The sequence below is a fragment of the Neodiprion virginianus genome, chromosome 4 (genome assembly GCF_021901495.1).
Source record: "Neodiprion virginianus isolate iyNeoVirg1 chromosome 4, iyNeoVirg1.1, whole genome shotgun sequence".
In the NCBI taxonomy this organism is placed as follows: domain Eukaryota; kingdom Metazoa; phylum Arthropoda; class Insecta; order Hymenoptera; family Diprionidae; genus Neodiprion; species Neodiprion virginianus.
This window is the reverse complement of record NC_060880.1, coordinates 10,173,164-10,200,292: the sequence shown is the minus strand read 5'-3', so window position 1 is coordinate 10,200,292 and position 27,129 is coordinate 10,173,164. Positions and strand designations below refer to the sequence as shown.

Genomic DNA, 27,129 nt, shown 5'->3' with positions numbered 1-27,129 from the left:
GATCTTTGTACGTGTGATAAATTGAATAGGCAGATAACAGTAAATATTAGAGATGTAATTATTTTGGCCGTATCATCTGTTGATAGACAAAAATTTCATTGTTATTTCTAATGTACGAAATAATAAAGGTGATCAAATAAAGTGTTTCCACCTACCTGCTGCGTTTCTTCCAAGCACCCGACATTTAAATAGATTTCTCATTTCGGTCGAATAAAGCCAATTTTCAAAGAGCATTAGCATCAACTTTCCGAGTCACTACCTCGACTGTTTGAGATTCTAACCTCGAAAATTCGTATGAACTACATAGCCGCCAGAAACAGAGTTTAACAGCTGAAACTCGGAGTGGCCAGCCTGTCCGAGCAGCCGATAAAACTCGCGCATGCGCATTGTATGTATAGTTTCAAGAGATTGTCCCGGTATAGTTAATAAATGAATAAACACGCATACAATTAATACAAGATACTACAAGTCTCATCTTTGAATTCAGCAGCGATCATCTCCTTCCATGCGGCTCGGTCGAAAAGCTAGGGACGTCTAGCACATGTATCAAATACATATTTTCAATTAATAAAAATTTAATGTAATCCTAGGAAGGCGCTGCTGGTGAGTAATAACAGAAATTATAAATACCGTCGAATTCATCAACTAAAACTTCGAATTAAACATAAAATCAGTCGAGTATATGAAAATAGGTTGAAAAATGGGTTTTCGATTTTTTGAATAATGTCAAAACAGCGCACCATCCCAGAAAATCTAAAACAAACTTCAAAAAATTAAGCTTGACCAGACGTTTGTACTGTAAAAAAAAAGTTAATCGCTTGAAAAATTCCAACAAAAATGGGCAATATAAGTCTTTGGACATTTTCAACACAGCCACTTTGCGGTCGAAAAATCTGAAATAAATTCACAGCACATATACAGATATCTGAAAAGGCTCCAATATTTCTCATACTCTCCGTAATCAAAGTGCCGCGGAAATCGGATGAAACTATAAAATCCCGTGTCAATTTCCAGTGTACAAGTAAAGGTAGAGAGTTGAAATTTCGGCACACTTAGTTTCTTATGAGACGAAAAAGTTTGGTTTGAAGTAATTCTAATTCTGTTGCGGCATATTTTAGATGCAAAACCCGGCCAAGCCCTCTCTATTGTACTTCTACTAGTACGAGAATCTATGCTTAAAATTGATTTTTTCAGCCAAGTCGGGATGTCTTTTTAGTTTTCCATGCATTTCAATTTACGAATATGGACTCACTTGAATCGCAGTACCGGCGGCTTGCCTCCTCCAGATCCAGTTAGCAGCCATTCGTTGTTGTCTTTGTCTTTTGTTGTGCTGTACAAAAAAGGAAAATTATTCATTTAAATACCTCTCTGTCAGGGTGAACATCGTAAGATCTCATATGTAAAGAGAAAAGCATTCACCACGCACGTACAACTGATCACGTTAGGCGAAGTGTACCTCATCTAGAGGACATTGTCGAATTTAGCTTCACAATATTAGAAAAGAACTTCAAGCAAAGCGCTTAGTTCGAAAGCAGAAAGATATTATAAATTTAGAGTCCACGATAGCCCGGGACCTCTTAAAGGAATTGGTAAAGATAGGATAGAGCCGCGTATTCAAAAAAGTTTGAGCTGTAGGAACCAGTTAGGAGCAGAACCTATAAATTCTGATAATATTATTATTTCTTTATTTGTATTTTGGTTTTCTACAGTTAAGTTTATAACCCAAATCGCCAAGAGCGAACGATACCAATTGTATTTGATTTGATACTATTAAAGCCTATTTACTGTCAAATTATACACTCGTCTATCTCGTTGTTCAACAATCTCCACGAACTCATAGCTGCACCTTGAGGGAAGGGGGGAATAAACTAACAGACAGCCAAGGTATTCCCTGGTCTGGAGGATCGGCGGTGTTTAGGGTCAGTAACCCACGACTGAAAATAGGCAGGCGACTCTGTTTACTCCGAGTTCGCAATTAGAAGCGAGTGCTGGAAAGCCCGTATCTCCGATTAGGTGACATACGCCTCTCTCACTTGTCTCCAGCTGGAAGCAATGGCCAAACAAGCCCTTGTCTTACTGAAGGGAGCAACGGGCGGAGGTGCCTGTTCACGTATCAAGGAGGCTTTGGTGATACCTAAGTCCGCATGGTCCGACGGTCCAGGGTTTTTGGGTCCAATAAGCTGATCCAGCTTTTTACCCATCAGAGGGGGTTCCTTATATTTATATTCGTTCATAGAAATTGACTAAGAACACCACAATAACGGGTCTTTCTCATAGGCTCTGACCTCGAGAAAAACCGTACTCGTTACAGTACATATAACGTAACGGTAACAATATCTCTCTATATTATAAAAATATAGGTATACCCCCGCCGTGTCAAGAATTCAGCGTATAAGCCCTCAGAAATTGACAGATTTAGCCTCGAACCCACGTATATGCCCTCAGATCTTGACAGATTTAGCTTCATAGATTCCCTTCACTCTCCCTCATGCCCTTCCCCACCTCAGACATTCCATCCACCGTCCACCCTCCCCCTACTTAACCCTTCACCCTTTGATCTCCGAGCTTCAACAATCGACATTTGACCTTCGACCTTCGACTTTCGACCTTCCATTTTCGATATTCGACCTTCAACCTTCGACCACCGACCTTCGATTTTCGACCTTCAATTTTCGACCTTCGTTTTTCGACCATCGATCTTCGACCTTTGCAACGTTTATGCCTATATGACTATGAAGATTCAACCTTTTAGCCCACATATATACCATTATACCTGTGAAGACTCAACCCTTCACCCTACGCATATGCCCTTATAGCTGTGAAGATTTAACCCTTTATCCTACATATAGTATACCGCAACACCTATGAAGACTTAACCCTTCACCTTCTGTATATACATCTATCTAGGAATCAGGGATTCAACACTTAACCCTTTATACATATACATCCCTATACCTACAAAAATCTGAACTCTTACCGCGTTCCCACCCCTCCCAGCCAAACCCAAAAATAGGGGTTGACGCGCGAAGCGCGCAGGGGGGTGAAGCCCTCCTAGTATATGTATACGAGTATATATATGTTGAAAACGGTACGAAGAGTATTCGAGTTACATAATCGAACATACTAACAGTTGATATGCAAGTGACGCCTAAATATCGGCGGAACGCTGACACCGTGATTCTACGGCGTACATACTGTTACAAAGGGTGAAATCACCCGTTTTGCCCCCTTTTAATGATCTAGTAGTCATCATAGATAAAAGAAGTTTATAAACCTCTTATGTCTTCAAAAAGAATAAGGTCACTACGTCAACCAACATTATTGTAAAAACAGTCTTGTTTCAGACTTTGAACTAGAAACACATTCCCAGCAATTAAAGCTTCTTCTTAGCATTTTATTAACGCCTTCGATTGTGTCTAATTAATCAAACTCACGAATCCTTATTTTATTTTCGTAACGTCTAAGAACGTTACACTGGTGTCAGAAGTGGGATATTGAGTTTTAATCGAGTCAATTCAGTGCGTGAAATTTTAATAACTATGAGCAATAGTCGTTTGACACGCTCTCGACGACGGAAAAGTGGCGGAAATGAAATCACAGAAACTCCGCGAGTCCCTGAAACAAGATCAACACCTTCAGTGAACCCACTTTCCGTTCCTTCGGTGGCCTCGTTCACTCAAATTGATCTCTTGAAAATTATGAACCAACAACAAGAAGCCGCCGAACGTCAACATCAACAACTGGTTCAACTGCTTCAAGACCAGCAAAAACAGCGAGAAAGAGAACTTACTATGCAACAAGAACAGCGAGAAAGAGAACTGGAGCAGCGGAGGCTAGATAGAGAAGCTCAAGAACGTTTGGAGACAAGTCTACATGACCTGTTCCAGACGACTGTTGCGGCCCTTCAATCCGTCCATCAGATGAGCAGCTCCAGAGAGCCGGCTGTTACTCCTCGAGTCCCAGTAGTTGCTACTCCACTGCCTTCCCTAGTTCCTTCCCCTGCTGTTCAGGGAGTTCAACATCCAGGACGATCCCAGGATGTTCACTACTCAAGGTCTGTTCCTTTTATTAGGGAAACAAACAAATCCCCAATCCGTAGAACTAGCGTAGGTAACGAGGTTGGCTTTTCCGAGCCTCTGTCTCATGTTCAGCCTCGATATTCTCATCTTAGTCAATTGAATAATTGAAGATTACCAGGGGTTACTTCTCAAATTTAATAGAAACCCATTTGCTCTTTGAATCCGCCTATGTTCGATGGAAAAATTCCATGGGCCGAGTATGAGAGACAATTTAATACAATTGCAAAGTATAATCAGTGGGACTCCGCCATGAAGGCCCACAGCCTTGCCTCTTGTTCACGAACTCCCGCGTTAAACGTTTTGACAGCATTATCAGAAGAAGAAATTTCAGACTATGACAAACATAGCTCTGCGCTAACATTGAGATATGGCAATGACCATTTAACGAGACTTTATACAGCACAATTACAAACGAGGAGACAAGGACGTGATAAGGATCTCGCGTCTCTGAGTCAAGACATAGAACGACTATCTCAAGTCGCGTTACCAGAAGCCATATCCAGGTGAAACCGCCACATTCGAAAATCGAAAAATCTCCTATGGAATAATTAAGGGCTAATTAAAGGCTAATTAAATGCTCTATTTTCGAATTAAATGCTCCGCATTTTTTAAAAGAAACCTGTGGCGGTGCCAGCTCGACATAAACCTGGAACCGCCGCACCGAAAAAAACGGAAAACACCTGAAATTTCGGAAAAGTGTTAGGGGCATAATTGAAGGCTAATTAAAGGCTCTTGGAATTCCTCATCTTTGAATGAATTGCTCGGCGATTTTTAAAAAAAAACCTGTGGCGGTGCCGCTCGAGATGAACCAGACTTAAAAAAAAAACAGGCTCGAGGTCAAATTTCAGAAAAGTGTGACGGTCATAATTTGAGGCTAATTAAAGGCTCCCGGAATATCACCCGCTCCAATTAACTGCTCCACCCCCAAGGGTTGGAAACCACCTCAAAACTAGAAGAATCGGTGTAACTCATGGACGCAACAACTTACAGAGTTCGTACGTGCGCCAAAATTACTCTAGAATTAAAGGCTCCTGGAAAACCATCCGCTCGAAATAACTGCTCCACCCCCGAGGGGTGTAAACCACCTCAAAACTAGAAAAATCGGTGTAACTCATAGACGCAACAACTTACAGAGTTTGTACAGGCGCCAAAATCACTCTAGAATTAAAGGCTCCCGGAATATCACCAGCTCGAACTGACTGCTCCACACCCGAGGGTTGGAAGCCAACTCAAAACTCGAAAAATCATAGTAACTCTTAGACGGAACAAGTTAGAGGGTTTTTAGAGGCGTTACATTGATTTCTTAATCATAGGCTCTCCGCTGCACAGTTCAAAAGTCTGTGTTACAGAAAATCCATACAAATCGAAGTAATCCATCTCAATTACCAGATTTCGGTCACTTCAAAACAGTGCATTATTGAATTGTCTCTGATAACAGAAGAATTTTCAACGACACAAGCCCTGCAAAAATCAGCAGAGAAATTTGAGTGAATTTCAGGGTACACAAAATTTTTAAGTGTTCAGTTGATTTCATGTTTTGTCAACGATCAAACCGATTATTCTGCCCTTTTAGTAGTACAAACTAATTCAAGTTTCACGGGACCGTTTTCCAGTATAGTTCACTACTTCGTCGCTATCAGGAATCATGATACCCCTTTTCAATCCATGATTCCCGAGATTATTTTAAATAGAGTAATTTCTGGTTCTGTCCGTAACTTCGTGCTGGTGCATGAAAATGCAGTGCTATTGGATCAGGTGTCAACATTGTTGAAAATTGTTCATCGCTCACAAATTTGTTGCGATAATGGGTTCTGCCCGTATAAGCCAGTCACAGTCATCCAAACCATATTTCACCCTACGTTGACTCGGTTCATTTACGACGATATCGCCCTTGATCCATTGAATTGAATCCACCCATAAATCAGAATCGTAAATCAGTGATAATTAATAATATAAATATTAATAATAAAATATGACTTAATCGTGATCACAAAAATGCAGACGAACAGAGGGTATTTCGACAATTAGTAAAAATAGCTTGTCAATGCCTAAGCGCTTAGAGTAAATTCATTTAAATGACCTGTGTTAAATTCCATTATTTATCAAAAACTCATCAATTTCATTCAACAGTAATTGCTTATAGTACACATTGTTAATATTAAATCTCATCGGTAGAAAAAATCATTTTTATCCAGCAAAATAGCTATTAGTGCTATGAGTTCGAGGAACTCCTCTAAAGAAAATTTTATAGAAGGCGAGATGCAGCTAGATGCAAGACGTACGGGCGTCTCTGCACTACGTTCAAGCCGGCTCTTTGGCAATACTGGTTGACAGATCAGATTTGGAACGCAAGCCGATTAAAATGTGCATTCAATTTCCATAATTCGAAGAACACGCAGGATGGTTCCAGCGGTTCAGCCAATGGTATGTATACTGTTACATCTGTGGCAGACAGGCATAACCGAATAAGTCCATAGATTATGTTTTCGAGAAACCGCGATTTTAAGTTACAGATACTCTGCCGCATCGGGAAAACGGTTCCAGAATTAATTACTGTTGGAAGCCATTCTATTTTACAGAAGATCGAATGTAGCAATATCATTAAAATAATGCAGTCATTATTTTGTCGCTGCCAAACTGAAACAATTCAACTTATTCGGTTATAGCGGGATCCGGTGGACTTATTCGGTTATGCCGGGAAATTGGAATTATTTGGTTTAACAAAACCACTATATTTCCATTCAGATAAACAAATGTCGACAATTATATATCTTAAAATAAAATACGGATAATAAAGTCCGGCATAAACTCATTTTTCCAAAAAATGGACTTATTCGGTTATGCCTGTTAGCCACAGAGATATATTGGCATTTTATTCGTTACTACTTGCACAGAGATATAATACCCGGATGCTGTAATTAGCATCCATCGTAATGATAAATATACCCTATACGATCTAACGACACGTATATAGTCGGACTAATAATAATAACAAGAAACAAAATTTACAAGTAAAATTAAACCTACAAAAAATTAATGAAACTATGTGAGGCCGGTACCGCGGACCCCGGCAACAATATCGGCCAACTCCCAAGAAGGGGCGAGAAGTGACAGCGGGGAAGTGCTGATATTCAATTCATAAACGAATAATAATAATTCACCCAGACTAAAAAAACGGCAATTTCCGTGGCGGCAAATCGAGATGAAATGCTGCACTCGGATTGGCCTTGCACTATCGCTTATAATTGAAAAACTATGCGTCGGACGAGCTTTCGGTTAAGAAATTTTCGGTTGGATTTTAGCTAGATATCACGCTGGCTGGTCCGTGGGTCCTAATTTAGGGACTTTGCATGTTGCATTGTTCTTCGCAATTCATCAGCAGGCAACCTACAAAATATTATTAAAATCATTAAACTACAAATAATAACAAAGTATATGACTAATTATATAATCTAAACCTACAAGTACAGAAAAGTATATGAAATTAAAAATATTAACAAATGTGTAAAACTAAACTGAAACAAAATTAATAGAACCATTGAACTGCAAACTAATAACCAAAGATGCAACTTACTATATAATCCAAATCTACAACTACAGAAAAGTATGTGAAATCAAAAAAATTAAAAATATGTAAAATTAAACCGACAAAAATTGATAAAACCATTGAACTACAAATAATAACTCACTTGTTGTGTAAGAAAAATAATAACTGAACAAATTGAAAACTTAAATGTACAAAAATGGTCGTTTTCGACCTGGTAATATACTTCTCGCAAAAATTAAGGGAACAACAAAATTTTCGCAATTTTTTGGTGATTTTCAACAGGCTGTATTTCAGTGAAAAATGGTCGTGCAAGAAATAAAAAAACAAAGCTTTTGAAGCTTGAAGACTCTAGTTTTTGAATTTTTTGGTTAAAAATTTTTCGAAGCACTATTAGCCATGCAATCCTTGGATAAAGCACGAAGAAAAAATTTTCAAAATTTTTTACATTTTTTTTTTCGCTCCACGGGCATGGAAAAATTTTTCCGAGCTAAACCAATGCATAGGTCGTATAGCCTGTTTATTCAGCTTCAAGATGCTTTTTTTTAAACCTCGATACGACCATTTGTCTTCGAGATATCGAATTTTGAATGCCAAAGGATCCTTTTTCACTCAACTGCCGATATCTCTGGAACTATTGGTCGCACAACGAGCCGAAGGGCAGTTTCTTTTTCTGCAGAAAATTTCCTACAAAAATCTGTCAAGGTTGATGTCAAAAAAAAATTTTTTCCACCTGTACCTTTAACGTGAAAAAAGAGCAAAAAAATGCCATTTTGCCTTTTTTTGGATAATCGACTGTATCTTCGTCAATATTGGGGGAAGAGCTTAGGTTAGAAGAAAATTTTACAGCCTAATGTACCCCAAATGTCCCCCTAAATCGGTAGATCGATCGGTTTAGCGGTTTTCCTGGACCGATTGATTGAAATTTTGACAAAATTAAGAGAACAAGGTTCCTTAAGAAACAAAAACCTTGTTCCCTTGATTTTTTCGAAATTTCAGTCAATCGGTCCAGGAAAACCGCTGAACCGATCGATCTACCGATTTAGGGGGACCTTTGGGGTACATTAGGCTGTAAAATTTTCTTCTATCCTAAGCTTTCCCCCCAATATTGACGAAGATACAGTCGATTATCCAAAAATTCCTTAAGAAACAAAAACCTTGTTCCCTTAATTTTTTCAAAATTTCAATCAATCGGTCCAGGAAAACCGCTGAACCGATCGATCTACCGATTTAGGGAGACCTTTGGGGTACATTAGGCTGTAAAATTTTCTTCTAACCTAAGCTCTTCCCCCAATATTGACGAAGATACAGTCGATTATCCAAAAAAAGGCAAAATGGCATTTTTTTGCTCTTTTTTCACGTTAACGGTACAGGTGGAAAAAAATTTTTTTTGACATCAACCTTGACAGATTTTTGTAGGAAATTTTCTGCAGAAAAAGAAACTGCCCTTCGGCTCGCTGTGCGACCAATAGTTCCAGAGATATCGGCAGTTGAGTGAAAAAGGATCCTTTGGCATTCAAAATTCGATATCTCGAAGACAAATGGTCGTATCGAGGTTTAAAAAAAAGCATCTTGAAGCTGAATAAACAGGCTATACGACCTATGCATTGGTTTAGCTCGGAAAAATTTTTCCATGCCCGTAGAGCGAAAAAAAAAATGTAAAAAATTTTGAAAATTTTTTCTTCGTGCTTTATCCAAGGATTGCATGGCTAATAGTGCTTCGAAAAATTTTTAACCAAAAAATTCAAAAACTAGAGTCTTCAAGCTTCAAAAGCTTTGTTTTTTTATTTCTTGCACGACCATTTTTCACTGAAATACAGCCTGTTGAAAATCACCAAAAAATTGCGAAAATTTTGTTGTTCCCTTAATTTTTGCGAGAAGTGTAGTTTTTATCAATTTTTGTTCGATGTTCTACAGGTACCTGCAATTGTGGAGGGAAACTAGTCTGCAAAATTGACAACGGTATCGATACTGCCAATAACAAAACTCGTCTGGAATATATTGTGACGAAAGGCACCGGAAAGTGTGGTAAACGATACTTACGGGCGCCAATTCGACGAGATATCGCTAAAGAATTGTACACGAAATCAGCCGCAATATACCGTGCCGAAAAAGCTGACACGTTGACGTTACCAGGGGATTCCGAGCCTCCTCACCTGCCCAAGAAAAGTGCTTTGGTTAATGCTAAGCATGAATATATATTGTCAAAGTACTTACATCGTGACCCAATTCAAGCATTGCAAATTATGAAACTGAAGTCAGAGCAAAATACGATTCACGCCATCGGGATGGACCCGTTCCACCTTTTTTACTGGACTAACCATCAGCTCCATGTCAATAGAGCCTACGCAAAGGAAGAGCCAGCCTGCATTTCGATCGACGTTACTGGCAGCATTGTAAAGTCGATAGAAAGGACCGATGGTTCGAAATCCAAGTCCATTTTTTTGTACCACTCTGTAGTACATAATCAAAATGGACAGTTTTCAGTTTCTCAAATGCTCAGCGAAAAGCACACCACTGTGGCAATTTCATACTGGTTAGCGGAGTGGGTTTCTCAAGCTGCTGCATACCCGAAAGAAGTTGTGTGTGACTCATCCGAGGCGTTATTAGGAGCAGCGGTTAGGCTCTTCACGGACTACAAAACTATCGAGGATTATGCCAACGCATGTAATCATACCTCTACGTTGCCACAACGTTACATCAGACTTGATGTAGCTCATTTTCTGAAGACGTACGCAGATTTTCTAAAAAATTCTCCGAGACGAGTGAAGGTCTTTTACATGGCGGTATTAGGGCAATTCGTACAAGTCCGCGACATGCGTTCTGCCGGCGAGATGTTTTAATCGCTGCTAACGGTGGCACGATGTGAGACAGACGGCAACTTATGTTCTGGTCAGCAGTCACAATGTGATTACCATAAATCGAGGCTAAAAAATACCATCAACCCGTCGTTGGAAGCTTTTGAAGAGGACAATAGCCCGCCAGTCGAAACTCTCCCGGATGATAAAAGCATCTTTGAAGACATTAACGTCGTCAATTATTGGTGGTCATGGGGTAGAGACATTGACCTAAAAGTAAAAAGCGTGTGAAGAATTGAAGAGGGCGATCACGATAATGCGCATTATTTACCTGCGTTTGCAGATCGCCTGTTGAGAGATATTTGATGGTTCCCATTATGATCGAGTGTATGCCGTGACTAATTTGGCTACGGCCGAGTGCCTGCTACAAGCGCGTCGGTGGAAAGTGAGTTTAGTATAATTAAAACTCACCTATTGAGGAATGGTTCTAAGCCGTTGAGGGCGGACGTATTTGTGGCCAAGCGTATCAACTACATTAATGGTCGAACGAAAATTGTCCACGCAAACATCGTCTCCAAAACAGTTTATAATGCAAACAGTGCGGAGGGTAGTATGAATCTCAACGATTCTTATGTTAATATTCCCAACGTAGATGACTCATCTGAATGCCACGATATTATTCCTAGCGATATAGCTCAGGATGGTTTCTCTGAATTCCAACCAGCAATGCGAGCAGATCCCGAGATTAGCTCGTTGTCAATACAGAACAATGAAGTTCTCTTAGCTGCGTCTTCATCTCAAACGCGACCGCTAAAAAAAATTATTGCTCAGTCATGTACACTGTGTTCCTCATCTATTAAACCAGAGTCATAAAAAGCGGTAAAGGAATCCATGGTATGCTTGGATTGTACCAAACTTGAGGGCACTACTTGAGGTGACTTGGTTACTTTAGACGAGATCCCAGAATGTTTTGTTGATCCGTTAAACAGAGATTTGTCCTGTTTCCGTTTAATTAGCGTGATTGACTTCACACCGGCAACCACTCGACGTTCCGCTGACATGGAAAAATCACCTGTTCGTGGAACCGGTCATTACACGAAAATTGCGGTGAGGCCAGCTGGAGTGTACGAGAGGTTTGATGATACTACGAATAAATCGCAGAGATTACCCAGTCGATATCAAGCCAGACCTCACATGCTCATATATTTTGAATACAAGAATTAACATAAACCATAAAAAAAAAATTCAAATTAAACCATCTCGAGTTATTTGGGTGGGAGTAAGAAAATAGAATAGCCGATTCATAGAAGGACAAGAAGATCGAGTTTTCAAAGACGCGAACATCTCATTCATGGAATAATCGAAACATATCCAAGTAAAGTCCAAGTATATAAAATTGAAAATATAGAAAGTCGAAATACAGAGTGTTTAGAGAGTTGGCAAAAGGATATGGATCATCGACGTGGGATCCGTGAATTAGTGATGAGGACGAGTGTAAATGAAACGAAAGTGATGTTGAGATAGAGAGAGATAGTGATTAATAGTAACCGAGAATTTTATTGATTCTGATGCGGCGATACAGACCGTATCGCAAGAGAACGTTAGAGTGATGATTTTACAGAGCGAGAGAACACATAGATTACACACATACATGATTTCGAGACAGTAGACAATACATGAGATACAGCTGATAGGTTTTGAGTCGCGACACGGGCAAGCGGCGAGGTTTGACGCAGAGACGGCAAGTAAACATTGCACGCGAGTGTGCGTACATGTGCGAGGACGATTTTGAGTGTCGCGAGACACACATTTAACTATTCGATACTTTGCCGAAACACAGAGGCAAAATATAGAAAGATCAAAAGATAGAAAGCAAAATCAAGAATCTGGGTATGATTTTGTATGATCGAGACGAATTCTGACGATTGTACATTTTGTCATTCTACATTCTGATCTTTTGATTTTTTCAATTTTCCATAATTGAATTTTCCACATTTTTTAAATTCTACAATAGATATTTTTGCTTTTTTAAAGATTCGATATTGTGGCTCTTCTATTTCTCAATCTTTCTATACTTTCACACCCACCAGGATTTACTCGATTTATCCTTCTTTCTTTCAATTTTGAATATTTTCAGCTGAAATTTCGGACGCACATTCAACTTCACTAATCCTTCATAGTAGAACTCTCTGTTTACTTTACCTTCAAATACAGCTCAGCACTCTACGTCGGTCTTTGAAGCCTTACTTTAGTTGACACACAATACGTTTCACTAAATGTTTTTCACTCACACGCAGGATAAATCACCGAAATAACCCCCCCGGGGGTGACAAACTAATATCCCCCTGCGAGAGTACGAATGATGTCCGGAGAATATTACTACGTGGGCGAATGCAGTTAAGAAATCCGCGATTTTATCGATTCAATTGTACCACTAAGACGTTTCAAACGATCTCACAGGTGTATAACGTTTCCCGGAATCGACCCGACCGCTCTATTCACTACAAGCAACTGGCAGCGTGCTCACTGTTCTTGCCGAACTGATATTTTGTCTCACCGGCGCGGCGGCGTGCTCGACACGTGTTGCCGGACCTTTTGTTAGTGAGAGCGGTCAAGTGCGCGCACCGCACACAGCTCTCGCCAAAGCCCAGAGTCAACTCGCAGGTAGAGTTGCCAACCCCAAAATACAAAAGCCGGACTCGGCGCTATGTTTGGCCGGATATTTTGGCCTAAAAGCCGGACATATATTTTTTTAATAACCAAGCGTACCTTTTTTCAAGCCAGACATACGTTTCCAAGGCTGGACATAACTTTCATAATAAAAAACAATTCGATTACGTATTTTAAATGTTTAAAAATGTTTACCTGCTGCCCCGTAAGCAGTGGTGGCTGCAGCTTTGTAGGTGGCCGTGGACATTGCTGAGTACTAATAAGTCACAGTTTTATTCCAAAATTAACCAGTATAACTAGCAACTATCAATAATTAGTCCCATCATCATTTGGTATTTATTTAAAACTAACTCACTAAAAATACGGTTACCGCTGACTGATGTTCAAAATGCATAGGCTGAGCACACCACGCGTTCTTACCGCCGACTAAAAACAAAACCTGCTGCGAGTAGTACAAACAAAAAGGTGAGCCGTTGCCGTGAATCGGCATATGCTGCATTGCTTCGCTCGCTCTGCAGGCGCTGCATCTGCAGATGCATGCGACAAATAAAACTGACAAAAAATCTAACAGAAGCCGGACAGGCCGGACACGTGAATATTTGGCCGGATATGATCGTAAAAAGCCAAACATATCCGGCTAAAGCCGGACGTCTGGCAAACCTACTCGCAGGCCCGTTTCTTTCAAGAGTACGCAGGCTCGATATCTACTCTACGCACTCTTCTCGCTGCATAGTGGCGCACTAGAAGACCGGGGTTGACAACAGATTTCATTACACCATTTTCACAAACTTCATTTTTTTTGTATGAGTAATCCGTGTAACATATAACAGCCAGGGTGGCGACAATTTTGCTCAGATGAACATCCTTGACTTTTCCCGTCAAAAGATGCAGAATTTCCGAACTTTTTAACACGAAACTTGGATAATGGTGAGCAGTTTTTACGACCAAAAGCTCGCAAAGTTGTGTACCTTGAGTATATAAATTTGGATCTAAAAAACAAATAGTAATTCTCTGTTTCACACAACTGATTAGAAATTCAACGATACCATTTGCGAAAGTTAGCTGAACCGAAATTACGAAGCCTTGCTGCAGAAGTTTGCAAAAGGATTCACGAAAAAAGTACGTTTTTCCCTATGGTTCATCATAATTATCTGACTCTTCCAGATAGATGATATTCCTTGATTATTCCCAGTTTTCTCGGTCTGTCGCTACCTTTTTTTTTCATTTTTTTTTATCGCTGGTAAATGCCTTATGCACACCCCGAGATCCGCGTAAGGGCTCTGCCCTGATAGTAATATGAACAACCTCCAACGCACCCCCACGACGGGGAGTTACGGGAGGGTTACGATCACAGCAAAAAAATTGACAAAAAATATTTATAGCCGTATACGCGAAACTTATTGTACGCATTAATTCGAACATAAGACACTTGAAAAATATCATCTTCCGCCTGAATTCCACGACAAAACTCGTCTTCCACCCACATAAGTGTTGGAATTTTGCGAATTTCATCCGTATATTTGAGTCTCGATTCTTACGGTAAAAGATCTATTACAACTATCCGCTAGAATTCGAATTTATTCACTGAATAAATGTATAACATGAAAAAAAAACTTCACGATAATCTTCCAATAATTCAGAACAGCAACGATCGTCTTTCAGGCAGGTAGAGATGCAGCGTTGTAGCCTCGTCGCTGACGTGCCACATGCCCAGCGCAGTTTCACAGTCCTGGACGACCGTCGTTGTATTTTATAGGTGAAACAATATTCTTTTCGCGTTTGTTATTCTAAAAAAGAGCATCGCAATTAATTTCATCTTTGGAAATACAAATTTTCTTAGATTTTTTTACGCCTGCTCATATGGGTGGGAGTCGAGTTCTGTCATGAAATTCAGGCGGAAGAAGATATTTTGTGAAATTCTTATGCTCCAATCAATGTGTACAAAAACTTTCGCATATGTCTATGAATTTTTTTTGTCAATTGCTTATCGTGAATAGATCTCTTTCGTAAGCCCTGATCATGGCGGTGCATTGGAGAACGTTCATATTCCTATTATATGTTCCACGGATGATTCATTAAATAAATTGATTGTGCCAAAACGACCCGGCTGTCGTTGACTCCTAGGCCAAAAAAAAAAATTGGGGCTTCTGAAAATTTGAAATTTGGAGTAGGAATTTTCTTTATATTACACACTCACTTTCTCAAGCCATTAACACAATTTAGACCATTGTGTCTATCTTTCTACTTACAACTTGACTATGACTTGTTTACATATGACACACATCGAATTTTCGAGTAGTTGATAGTCTGCTTGAAATGAAAAATATTTACGTTTCTTGAAAAAAAATGATAAAACAGTAAAATGATAAGAGAGCGATGCCAGAATGAATGCGAGCCTCAAACAATGTTATTCAATGATGCATGGCTAAATACTAGACATAATCCGCAATATTGGGAAAAAAGTCGATAAGAATTCAGTTTTTGGGATAAAATCGAAAGCACGTATTCTGTATTCTTGCATGCTCTTCACAGTGCTGTTGGATTCATTAAGCTCTGATGAACATCTTGTTTCTAATGTAAAAAATGAACTTTGTATATACAAGTTAACCCCTAAAATAAAGATTTCTTGAGAATATTCGAAGTGTGTTTTTCATCACTTTTGACAAGGTATTTATTACTATCATTATTAGTTATCAAAACCCCCTCCTTGTATGCAAAACAGAAAAATCATCTTGGGAGGTGGTCAACTTTGGAGGGGTGTTTCACCCCTTTGAAATGAGTTTGGGCCGATAAAAAAAAATACGTATGTCATCGATTTTGACCCTCTATAACATACCAGAGTTTCATTGAAATCGGAGGGGGACACATGAAAACGTTTCCTTGTTAGTGTCTGAAAAGGGAAGGAAGGGCTGAGTTCTTGTAATGGTGACGACGGTGGCGGTAACGAATACTTTTTATAGTGTGAACAAAGGTACACAGTAAATAATCTCCATCACCCACCTGCAATTCCGAAAGTGAAATCAATAACTGCAAGAACAATGCTTCATTTGCGTTACGATGACGTTCGTTGGTGACGATGCTGAAATCAAAGTACAAGACACAAAACTTGCCTAACGAATTCACGCGACACGAACATTTTTTCGCATTGAAAATCCTGGTTCCTGTTCCATCCAACTGCTCCGTTGATTCGTGAAATTCGTGTGTCAATCACACCCTTGTGGGTGGACTGGAAAGCATTCGATTTGTAACGGCAGTGTATCAAAAGCCGTTGACTGTAGAGTGATTTTGGTGCCTCTAGAGACCCTGTAGGTTGTTGTGTCCAAGAGTTACACCGATTTTTCTAGTTTTGTGGTGGTTTCCACCCCTCGGTGGTGGAGCAGTTAATTGAAGCAAGTGGTTTTCCAGAAGCCTTTAATTCTAGAGTAATTTTGGCGCCCGTACGAACTCTGTAAGTTGATGCGTCCAAAAGTTATAACGATTTTTTGAGTTTTGTGGTGGTTTCCACCCATCGGGGGTGGAGCAGTTAATTCGAGCGGGTGATATTCCGTAATTCTAGAGTGATTTTGACGCCTCTAGAAACCCTGTAACTCATTCCGTCCGAGAGTTATACCGATTTTTCTAGTTTTGAGGTGGTTTCCAGCCCTCGGGGGTGGAGCAGTTAATTCGAGCGGATGGTTTTCCAGGAGCCTTTAATTCTAGAGTAATTTCAGCGCCTGTACGAACTCTGTAAGTTGTTGCGTCCATGAGTTACACCGATTCTTCTAGTTTTGAGGTGGTTTCCACCCCTCGGGGGTGGAGCAGTTAATTCGAGCGGGTGACATGCCGGGAGCCTTTACTTAACCTCTAATTATGACCGTCACATTTTTCTGAAATTTGACCTCGTTCCCGTTTTTTTTTGAGTCTGGTTCATCTCCAGCTGGCACCACCACAGGTTTTTTTTTAAAAACGCCGAGCAATTAAATTTAAAGATGAGGAAATCCAAGAGCCTTTAATTAGCCTTTAATTATGACCGTAACATTTTTCCGAAATTTCAGGTGTTTTCCGTTTTTTTCGGTGCGGCGGTTCCAGGTTTATGTCGAGCTGGTACCGCCACAGGTTTCTTTTAAAAAACGCGGAGCATTTAATTCGAAAATAGAGCATTTAATTAGCCTTTAATTAGCCCTTAATTATTCCATAGGAGATTTTTCGATTTTCGAATGTGGCGGTTCCAGCTTGATATGGCTGTTTTTTTGACATTTACCTTAGGCCGTAAGTTTGCCCGAATATACTTTAAGTTATCTAGCTTTACCGCGGAAACGCCGCGAGCTCGAGACACTATTATCAACTAACCCTGCAACAGTGCAGTTTTACTACCTTGCACTTAGTACCTTGATCATTTAATGACGCAAAATTTTAATTGTCAAATAATACACTTAAATAAATTGAAAAATTAAGGATTACAACATAAACAACTTACCTTTCAGACTTTTTAATGATATTATGAGACTTGTGTACAAGCGGTTCCAGGACTTCATCGCTGCTACTTGAAAGCTGAGACGTGCCTGACAAGCTAGATGACGACATCGAGTCTTTGGTACGTTTGCCATCTAGTTTACCCGCTGAGAGCCGCAAGTTGTGGTTCATTTGAGACAGCACAGTTCGTCTGTAACACCAAAATTAATCGCTGTCTAAAATTTTATAACAGTGATACTACAAATTGGTATTATTAGCCAGTTGAGGAATAACGGGGAAAGCAAGGAAACGAGACCCACCTACCGAACAATACCAATTTAGCAAAATAAATCGTTCAACAATTTTTTTGTTTTTTTAATTACACACTGTAAAAAATTTGCGGTGTAAACAAGCTCGGAGTTGTTGTTTAGGAATATCGGTGTCACAAACAACACCAATAAAGTGTATGAAAGACTCCGGCGATGTTGTTGTAATTAAAAATGGTGTTATCTTAACTAAATCAACACCATCTGCAGTGTTTAACTCATACTGACACCTTTTGGTGCAATTTGAATGACTAAGGTGTTGATTCAGCCTCTTCAGAAGTTAGTAAGCAAGCTCGGTGTTATTGGCTGGGAATTTCGGTGTCACAAATAACACCAATAAAGTTTATGAAATACTCCGGCAATGTTGTTGGGATTAAAAATGATGTCATCTTACGTGAATCAACACCATCTGCAGTTTTTTACTCAAACAGACACCTTTCGGTGCAATTTGAATGATCAAGGTGTTGATTTACCCTCTTCAGAAGTTAGTATATCTTCAAAATAAAAATTCCCATAGTCACAATGAGCCTCGTCTGTGGTACGAGGTATACTCACTGTCTAGATGTCGGAAATCTTCGTACATAACTTGAGAATTATATTCAATGATTATATCTCACCGTGCGCGAGATTACTCGGGAAAAAAATAGTCCGCCCTAACACGATAAAATTAAATAAAAACAAACAAATTACAATTCGAATTTGATCCAATAAGATTATATCAGATTATACGCATGTATGTATAAATTAGTATATATTATATGGGCAACATTTATTCGTTAATTCAAGAATTTAGCACTATATGGTGTCGAAAATGACGAGTTGCGTGTGTTTAACAAGCTGACCGTGAGCCAGCCCTCGATCTTCCCGTTATCACACTGCAGGTTCCGAGTTGACGGAAAAAAAAATATTAATATCCAATTCGAATTTCGAACTACAAATTCAGATTCGTGATTGATGTATCGAAAGTCCTTGGATACCATATTACATGAAGATAATATGATTTTCTTTTATTTTGAACCACTATAATGGATCCACCATTATAAATTTGGGAATTCTGACCTTGGATTTGTTATCGGTCACCCAAAAAACCTCCGACTACTAATTTCTACCAAAATCCGAATATTTTTAGATTTTATTCCACCATATTGGATTCGCCATTTCAGATTTTGCAAATCTGATCCCATATTCGTGATCAACGACCCCAGAAATCTCATGGTACCAATTTTCATTCAAATCCGTTGATCCATTCTCAAGATATTTTTATTTTATTTTTCGGAGATTTGATGTTCGAATAATTCAAAAAGTACTGAACCTATCAAAGCAAAAATCTACTCAGTTCTAAGTTTTGAAAAGCCGCGTCGATTGAGACCAAAATCATTGAAATGCAGTGCCTCGTTTTTGAGATATCGTGGGACAAAAAAATTGATCACACACGTATATACATACACACATACACACACACAGTCGTCCGTCCGAAAGCGGTCGGAGATGATTCTCTAGATCTTGAAACGTCAAGATTTAGTGAACACCTAACTTTTCATTTTCGGGGTGATTACAATAATTTCCTTTTTTCTCCGAAAACGGAGAAACGGGAAGTTAAAAAGCACCAAATAGTGCTGCTTCCAAACCGAAATGCAGTCTATAGAAATTTTATAGAAGTTCACACCGTCGATTGTTTACAATGTGTTGGTTTGACGGCGATGGTGTCAACCTCAAAATCCAAGTCTGTCACAGAATTACGTATACACCGACATAGTGTTGCATTGACACCGACGCAATTTCGAATTGACACCGATGGTGTCATTCTGATGTCGAAAGCTCTTACGCGTACAAGTTTTAACATGCCGCAAGTCCTTAGCCCGCAGTCAGAAAAACTCAGTTTCCTCCACGCGCGCTTACAAGCAGTCGCTTCGCATTTCAGGTAAAACGTGTCGTCTGCCTCGTGTATGGTTCTAGTTATGTCGGAATCAGATTTTGTTAATGTTTTTACCGTGACTTTGCTTAATATGGATGGCCCTGAAATGGAAAATGTGTTGATCAATAGTGCACAGCAAGCAGCAAATGTGCAGGATGCACCGGATAGTGATGACATTATTACCGGGACATCTTTCCAGTTGCGAAAGGGACGATACAACGGGGAGACTAAATGGATAAAAGTGCTCACTCCCAATGGCAAGCCCTTGGAATAGAATGATTTTATTATTGCAGGTAAGTGTTAATAAATAATATTTTCCAATAAATCGTTAAATGCTATTTTCTGTTCATCTAACACTATTTGGTGTTCTTTGAATAGTATCTAGGGTTCTTTCAACGCTATACGGTGTCATTTTAAACCATTTGGTGCTGACTTGTATAATTGAGTACGAACCGAGCATTATCATTTCATTCCGCGTACTGAATTACCAAAACGCTCGGTGTACACTAACCTATCTCCATTTGGTGAATTTATTGGAAATAAATTATTAAATTGGAATAAAATACTGCCACATTCTAGTCGGCATTAGCTTTGAAAAAAATTTTGAATTAACATATTTTACCTATATATAAGTGAAACTTTAGCCCGATATTTTTTACAGGATCATATACAGTAGCGAATTGTTTATGTGTTAATAAAACTATCTAGCATTTACTGATTTAAATTTCAGGAAATATTCTATGACCCTGAAGGCCGGTCAGGTTACATCTCCTGGAGACTGCGCACCCGCAATAGACGTCGTCAGGTGCCGAGTAAAGAAGTTAAAATTGAGCAGAAAGAAAACGTTCAACCCCCAAAAATGTGTACCCTCACAATGAGGAAAGTGCGCAAGGACAGTTGATCTTCCTCCGCAATGCCTGTCCTAAGACACAAAAGAAAGAAATTTTATTGGCTCAGGCGGAGGCAAATTTAATAGGTATGACAATTTTATATTTAAATTTTTGTTAGCGAGAAGCGATTTTCAATTTAATCCATCCGATAGAATATTCGTGGTGAAAAAAGTAGTTTCTGGATTTCTTTATAAAGTCGGATTTTCAATTGCAACCCATATTGATGAACAGACGGATCTACCCGTATTTCAGGTCATCACTCATATCTTTGTACATCGCAATGTACCATTCGTTATTTGTACCAAATGTAAAACAAAATATTTTAGTGACGAGTACCATGCTTTTGTAGTCGAACCCGAAATTATAAAGACCTATAGTTTAATCGATCTCAATCTGTTGGATCATAAGTATGCCTATGAATTTCATCAAAGTTATCACAAAACTACCACGTTCGTAGTGCCGAAATGTCATATTTTTTAAACGTACCAATATGCTACTATTTTCATCATTATCATAATTATAATCTATATGTATATTGTACTATTAGTTTTTACGTCTTTTCTTGTCACTCAATTCATATGTTCATATAAATGCATACCGTATTGAAAAGTTCCTATCCCGCAGAACGGAAAGTACAAACAATAATGATTAATTATTATTTAGCCAATTTGTTGTTAAAGAGAAAATAAGTTTTGTACTATTGATATTAAATATATAATATGTAAGATTATTCTAAGGTTCATGTGATTATATATATGTATATATGTATAAGCAAAAATAAGTTTATATATGTATATATTTGAAAGCACATGTATGGTGTTTACCTATATAACAGAAATTACATATTGACTTGGATTATCTTACGAATCACTGTATTTTATTTTTAAACCCTACCTCATGTGTCATATATGCATATACCTATATTCATACAAGAAAAAAAAGAGTCGGTTTGCCAATTCTCTGGTGTTATTACCATGGTGTCAATTTTTTGGAGTTGTTCTCAGGGTGTAAGTTCTATAGTGCTATATTGCGGATGTCAATTTTCTGGTGTTATCAACTGGGTGTCAGTTTTTTGGTGTTATTGCCAGGGTGTTAATCCGCTGGTGTTCATTCGCAAGGTGCTTATTCAGTGGTGTGGATTCTTATGGTGTCCATTTCAATGTGGTTATTTCGCAGGGTTCAAATTCCTTGGTGCTGATTTTTATGGTGTCATAATTGTCTGGGCGTCAATACTCTGGTGTTATTCTGAAGGTGTCAGGTTTCGGGTGTTACTGCAATCGTCGTTACTTCGGAACACCGAACTTTTAACACTGTCTGTTAACACCAAGCATGCACACCAGCGGAGTGGACTTTTCGGGACTACGCGTGGTGTTAAAATGGTGTTGATTTTGACACCAAATTTTTTACAGTGCACGATAACCGCTTCTTATGGAACTGTTGAATAGACACCTCTAATTGTAAGTACCTAACCCCTCCACTTTACAAAAAAAATTAATTGATACATACAAAATTACGAGCTATATATGGGCTCTCAGAATATTCAAGTTCCGATTTTTGAGCTCAACTGGTCGAGCAAAAATTAGCGATTTTGAGTGGGAGGGCCAAGTACGTAAATAGTCAGTCCCCCCACTGCGGAAAAAATATGATAGCAAAAAATTAAAAATACCAGAATTTTGAAATATTTATGAGCAATCGGCACAGTATAATTCCGAATTTTGAGCTGAAACATCTAGGCAAGAATTGATTATTTTTAGTTAGGGGGGCTGAGTACGTGAGAACACAGCCACCCTCTCCCTCTCCAAAGTGATAGAAAGAGAAAAATTTCAGAATGATGAGCTATTTGTGAGCTCTTTGTATATACTTACCTCGCATCGATACCTAGAACCCCTAACGACCCACCCTTAAAAATCCCGTTTCCGCTACGAGAGAACTAGTCTTGATATCAACATATGTGGAAGGATTCGCCGGCGAGGGTCAGAGTATTTGACTATGCGTGGTTTGCATATTTTTATTTTCATTTTGCTATGTTTCGGCGGGCCCAGCGTGCCATCATCAGGCTAATTTATAATGACATTCCTAAATGTATGAGATCTTCAAAACTCGGTCACTTCTTGCTCGATCGCCGAGTTCGAAAAATTCACATGATATCAACATATTTAAGAAATCTTCGACAGTACAACATGCAATAAATTATGAGCTGACAGCATATCGTGGTTTCGAATTTTTAACTACAACCCTGAACGGTCCACCCCGTAAAAACTCATTTCCGAATGCCATGCTACAACCTCTCACGAGTTACCCCTGCATCGTTGAATCTACATCACCAGAGAATCTTTATTCTTATTTACTGACGTGAGATTTTCATTTTTTGCGCGCACACATATCTCATCGTGTTCACAAGATGCCACAATCTTCAATTTACTTCTACAACTTCTGTCGAGTCGCCTTTGATTAAGGATACGCATCACGTTATCAGTACATATTTTGCCGAAATATCTCAAGATTTGCTGTACTACGCAATATCTTGGTGTCGATTTTACAAACACAGTGCAGGCGTGAATTTGGAGCTTATCCACGAAGGGCTGCGTATACGGTCAGCCTTGCTCTTTCACTTTATACATCTGTGCTTCCTTTTCAGAACCCAATCCTTATCGGTGGCAAAACGAAGATAGATAGACCCATATATTTATTACTAGGCAAGGTCATGCAGAATTTTTGTGCCCATAAATGATTGAATTCAATCTCGTAAAGAACGGTAGGGTACACTTAAAACAAAATGGATGAAAATCTTATTTAGCAATAATTATGTATAGCATTAGTATTATTCGAGATCTGATATTTTTATTTCGAAAAGTATTAACCCTAGAACCGACTTTCACGTACAATTTTAAAGTAAGCGTGCTTGGATCAGGGTTGTTTGTGCAAGTAAAATAAAGAATGATTGAACAAACATTGGGGTCTCAAGGACCCCGTGTGTGTATTGCATACTGTTTTACTATTTCTGCTCACAAATTTCTCCAGTATCCTCCATCGCTTTTTTTTTTTGCTAAAACCAAGATTGAAGTTTATTTCTGAATTGTTAAATTTCAACACAGAATTTTGTTAAATTCGTAACTGTGCATAACGTAACGTTGTGTACAGTAATGAAGTTCCAACGTTGGCTGGGGTTCAAGTAACCCCGTGTAAGTAATGTGAAGGTTTCCATGGGTGTAAGTGACTAAGGTTAACATGATGTCTAAACATGTTTGATTCAAATCCGTGTACTAAGTTTTGTATTCACCGCATCTATCGTTATGCGAACTTGTGCGACTTATTAGTGACAGATAAATTTCACTAACCGAACAGCAAAGAATATTTGTAGGCGATCCCACGACGATGTGAGAAACACAACCACCTTGAATTCTGACGCTAATTTATGTTTTATTTTACATCGTAGAAAAAGGAAGCTTCCTATAATACGAATGTTTGATTTTCACTCGAAAGGTTACAAGTTTTCCAACATTCTCAACTTTTTTCTAATCAGATCAGTACATAGGGTTTCAAACTAAATAATTACGTATATCAGACATTTTACTAAAAACCGATCAAACAGAAATTTGTATATTTTTCCGTCAATTCCTGTACGAACGATCGGAAGTATTCTCTTACAACCTCAATCGGTTTTGCTCTGTGATTTGCATTATTCGACTTACACAAAAAAAATTTCGACTTAATGTGAACATTTTTTGAGTAGCATATTTGTGGTCTCATTCGCCACGTGTTACAAATTACCAGAACACCTTCAAAAACTCTACTGATAAAATGAAAGTTGACAAATTTTGTATCACTCGAATAACTCAAGATATAGAACGAAACAGTAGTGTATATACAAGAGTTCTGGATCAAAGATGGCGGCGCTCTTCCCTAGCTCCCCCCTAGCTCCCCCCTCGGCCCGAGGCAGGCCGGTTCTGGACCACAAAATGGCGGCGCTCCCCCCTGGTCCCCCCTAAACCCGCGGCGCTACCCCCCTAGCTCCCCCCTAAATCCGCGGCGTTCCCCCCTCGCTCCCCCCCTCCCCCTTTGATGATTTTCGCGGTTTGCCGCAAGATGGCTATTTTCATAGGATTTGACACACACACGCACACACGCACACACGCACGCACGCGCGCACACACACACACACACACAAAATAATTCCTGTCGAGACTTGTTTTCCGTCGAACGTCATAAACGTAGGTATTCGGGCAAGGGGTCTGGGCCCCGATTTTTTTATACCTGCACCACCCACTACCTGCTTTTCGTTGACCGATTTTCATTGCATGCTTGGGAAGCTATACATTGGTACTCTACTCGCAGCATTTGCGCAGATTTTTATACTTAGGTGGGTATCTATCATAGGTGGCGGCGCGTTCGCGGAGAGGGGGAGGGGGTGAAAACCTGTTCTACCACGCTTTTAGGCAAGATGCAGCTGCGGAAGCGGGGTGACTTCAAACAAGCAATAAACTCCAAAAATTTAGGGATGGTGAAAGGGGGACTGCGGACCCCGCCGCCTCTGACGTCATTTTTTACATGAATTGCATCATCTCTGCGAAGCCGGGAGAGCAATGAGACTCAAAAATTTAGAGATGGCGGGTCGGGTAAAAGGTGGACCCAGTCGTCTCCGACGTCATTTTTCCCTCCGAGATGCGGAGAACGCAGTGCGCATCGCATCTCTAACGTCATTTTTCCCTCCGCGATGAGCAGAACGCAATGCGCACCGCCCCTAAATTCTTGAGATTCAACTGTATCGTATAATGCAAGGTGCATCTGAAGACTCGTCAGTTTTACACGAAACGTGCAAGTGAACACTTCTGAATATCTTCATCAACCGCGTCAAAGTCATGGCCGTCGAAGCGCATATGGGAATTGCAGAGCGGATAGAGGGGACATACAATTTGTTGAGAGAGCAACCTCACGGAGAAGAGAATGACGCTGTCATCAACCATTGGACTGATATTGGAATTGCGAATATCCAAGTTCTGCGCGATATTTCTATGCAACGAGGAAGGACTGTTGGTCCGAAAATACGGATCCAACATACGATCACACTACTACAATCTTGGGTGACGAAGATCAAGCAGTTGCAGCAATGCGTAGTGATGATGGGTAGAAATATCGGTACTCCTACGGGTGTACAGTGGGACAACGTGGATAGTGCTTTTGCCAGCCGAATCCGAACGGGGGTTGTCACAAATCTCCGTCATAAAAATTTGGACGCCTTTCTGGACGATGTGCAGCGCGTCGTTACAGAGAAGTTGGAGCTGGTACTGCGCGAGAAGGGAAATGTGAAGGTTAACCTCATATTATCGTGGAAATTCGAAAATGTCAAACACGAAGAGATCTCCACTGAAGTTAAGAGCTTCAACACCTCCAACGTGGCGATTCTTCTCCTATCGAGCGATATAAATGGCTGGTTTACACGTGCACGGGGTGATCTGCTTGTGAAGGTGGAAGATTTCGAGCAACGCGATTCCGGCTGGACTATGATTGAGATCCTCAACATTGCTGTAAATATCAACCGCTACCAGCCTCTCGCCGCGGGGGCTTCAACATTCATCGAGCTGCCCCAGGACATTCGACATAAGAAGGCTGTGATCAACGTGAGAAACGAGGCTGAAAGATGTCTTCTCTGGTCCGTCACAGCAGCCCTCCACCCGGTCAACAGCAACACCAATAGGACTCACACCTATCGTCGCTATATTTCCGAGTTGGACTTTACAGGTATCAATTTTCCTGCTACTCTACATGATGTGAAAAAGCTTGAGAGATTGAATAATTTGCGAATCAATGTATACGGTATAGAATCTCAAACTTTTTCGCATCGTGCAAAATCGAATAAAAGCGTCATCATGCCAATTTATTTGAGTAAAAATTTGCATAGCGTAAACGTTGACACGATTCATCTTCCAATGATTGAGAGTAATCCGGAAGACGATATGACTGGTGAGTTTGCACCGAGATTCCACTTTGCTTGGATTAAAGATCTTTCCCGATAGATGAGCAAACAATTGTCTGATTACAATGGTCAACTATTTACGGATGCTTGTGCCACTTTACCGTGAAACATGCCTACGACAATCATCGACAAGATTGTATTATGCTAAATAAAGTGCGCATGGAGTTTCCCAAGTGTAGAGATTTAGCATTTTCCAATTTTCAAAACAAAGGCACCGTTCCGTTTGTCGTATACGCCGATCTCGACTGTATATTAATCCCCGAACCCGTAGATGAATTTGAAACTCGTAAGACTTGTGAAATTCAAAAGCATGTCCCGCACAGTGTAGCATACTATGTACATTGCGCGTACGATGAGACTTTATCGGAGTTCCACAGTAAACGCGGTGCCGATTGTATAGATTGGTTCATGCAGCAGCTTAAAGATTTATCGATTCAAGTAGAGTCACGGATCAAAAACATAATTTCGATGGAGTCTCTTACCCAAGTGCAACGCGATTGTC

General features: G+C 39.7%; 1 protein-coding gene across 4 annotated transcripts in view; it reads right to left on the bottom strand.

Annotated features, from left to right (window-relative positions):
• LOC124303326 (tubulin polyglutamylase TTLL5) overlaps positions 1-27,129 on the bottom strand; it is a 282,756-nt gene that overhangs the window by 229,796 nt on the left and 25,831 nt on the right. For all 4 annotated transcript variants that reach the window (XM_046760409.1, XM_046760407.1, XM_046760408.1 and 1 more), the window contains exons 2-3: positions 17,548-17,733; positions 1,253-1,330 (exon numbers count right to left, since the gene is read on the bottom strand). In XM_046760409.1, coding sequence (XP_046616365.1) covers positions 1,253-1,330; positions 17,548-17,714 — 245 coding nt within the window. In that variant the 5' untranslated portion in view covers positions 17,715-17,733. The remainder of the gene's footprint in view (positions 1-1,252; positions 1,331-17,547; positions 17,734-27,129) is intronic.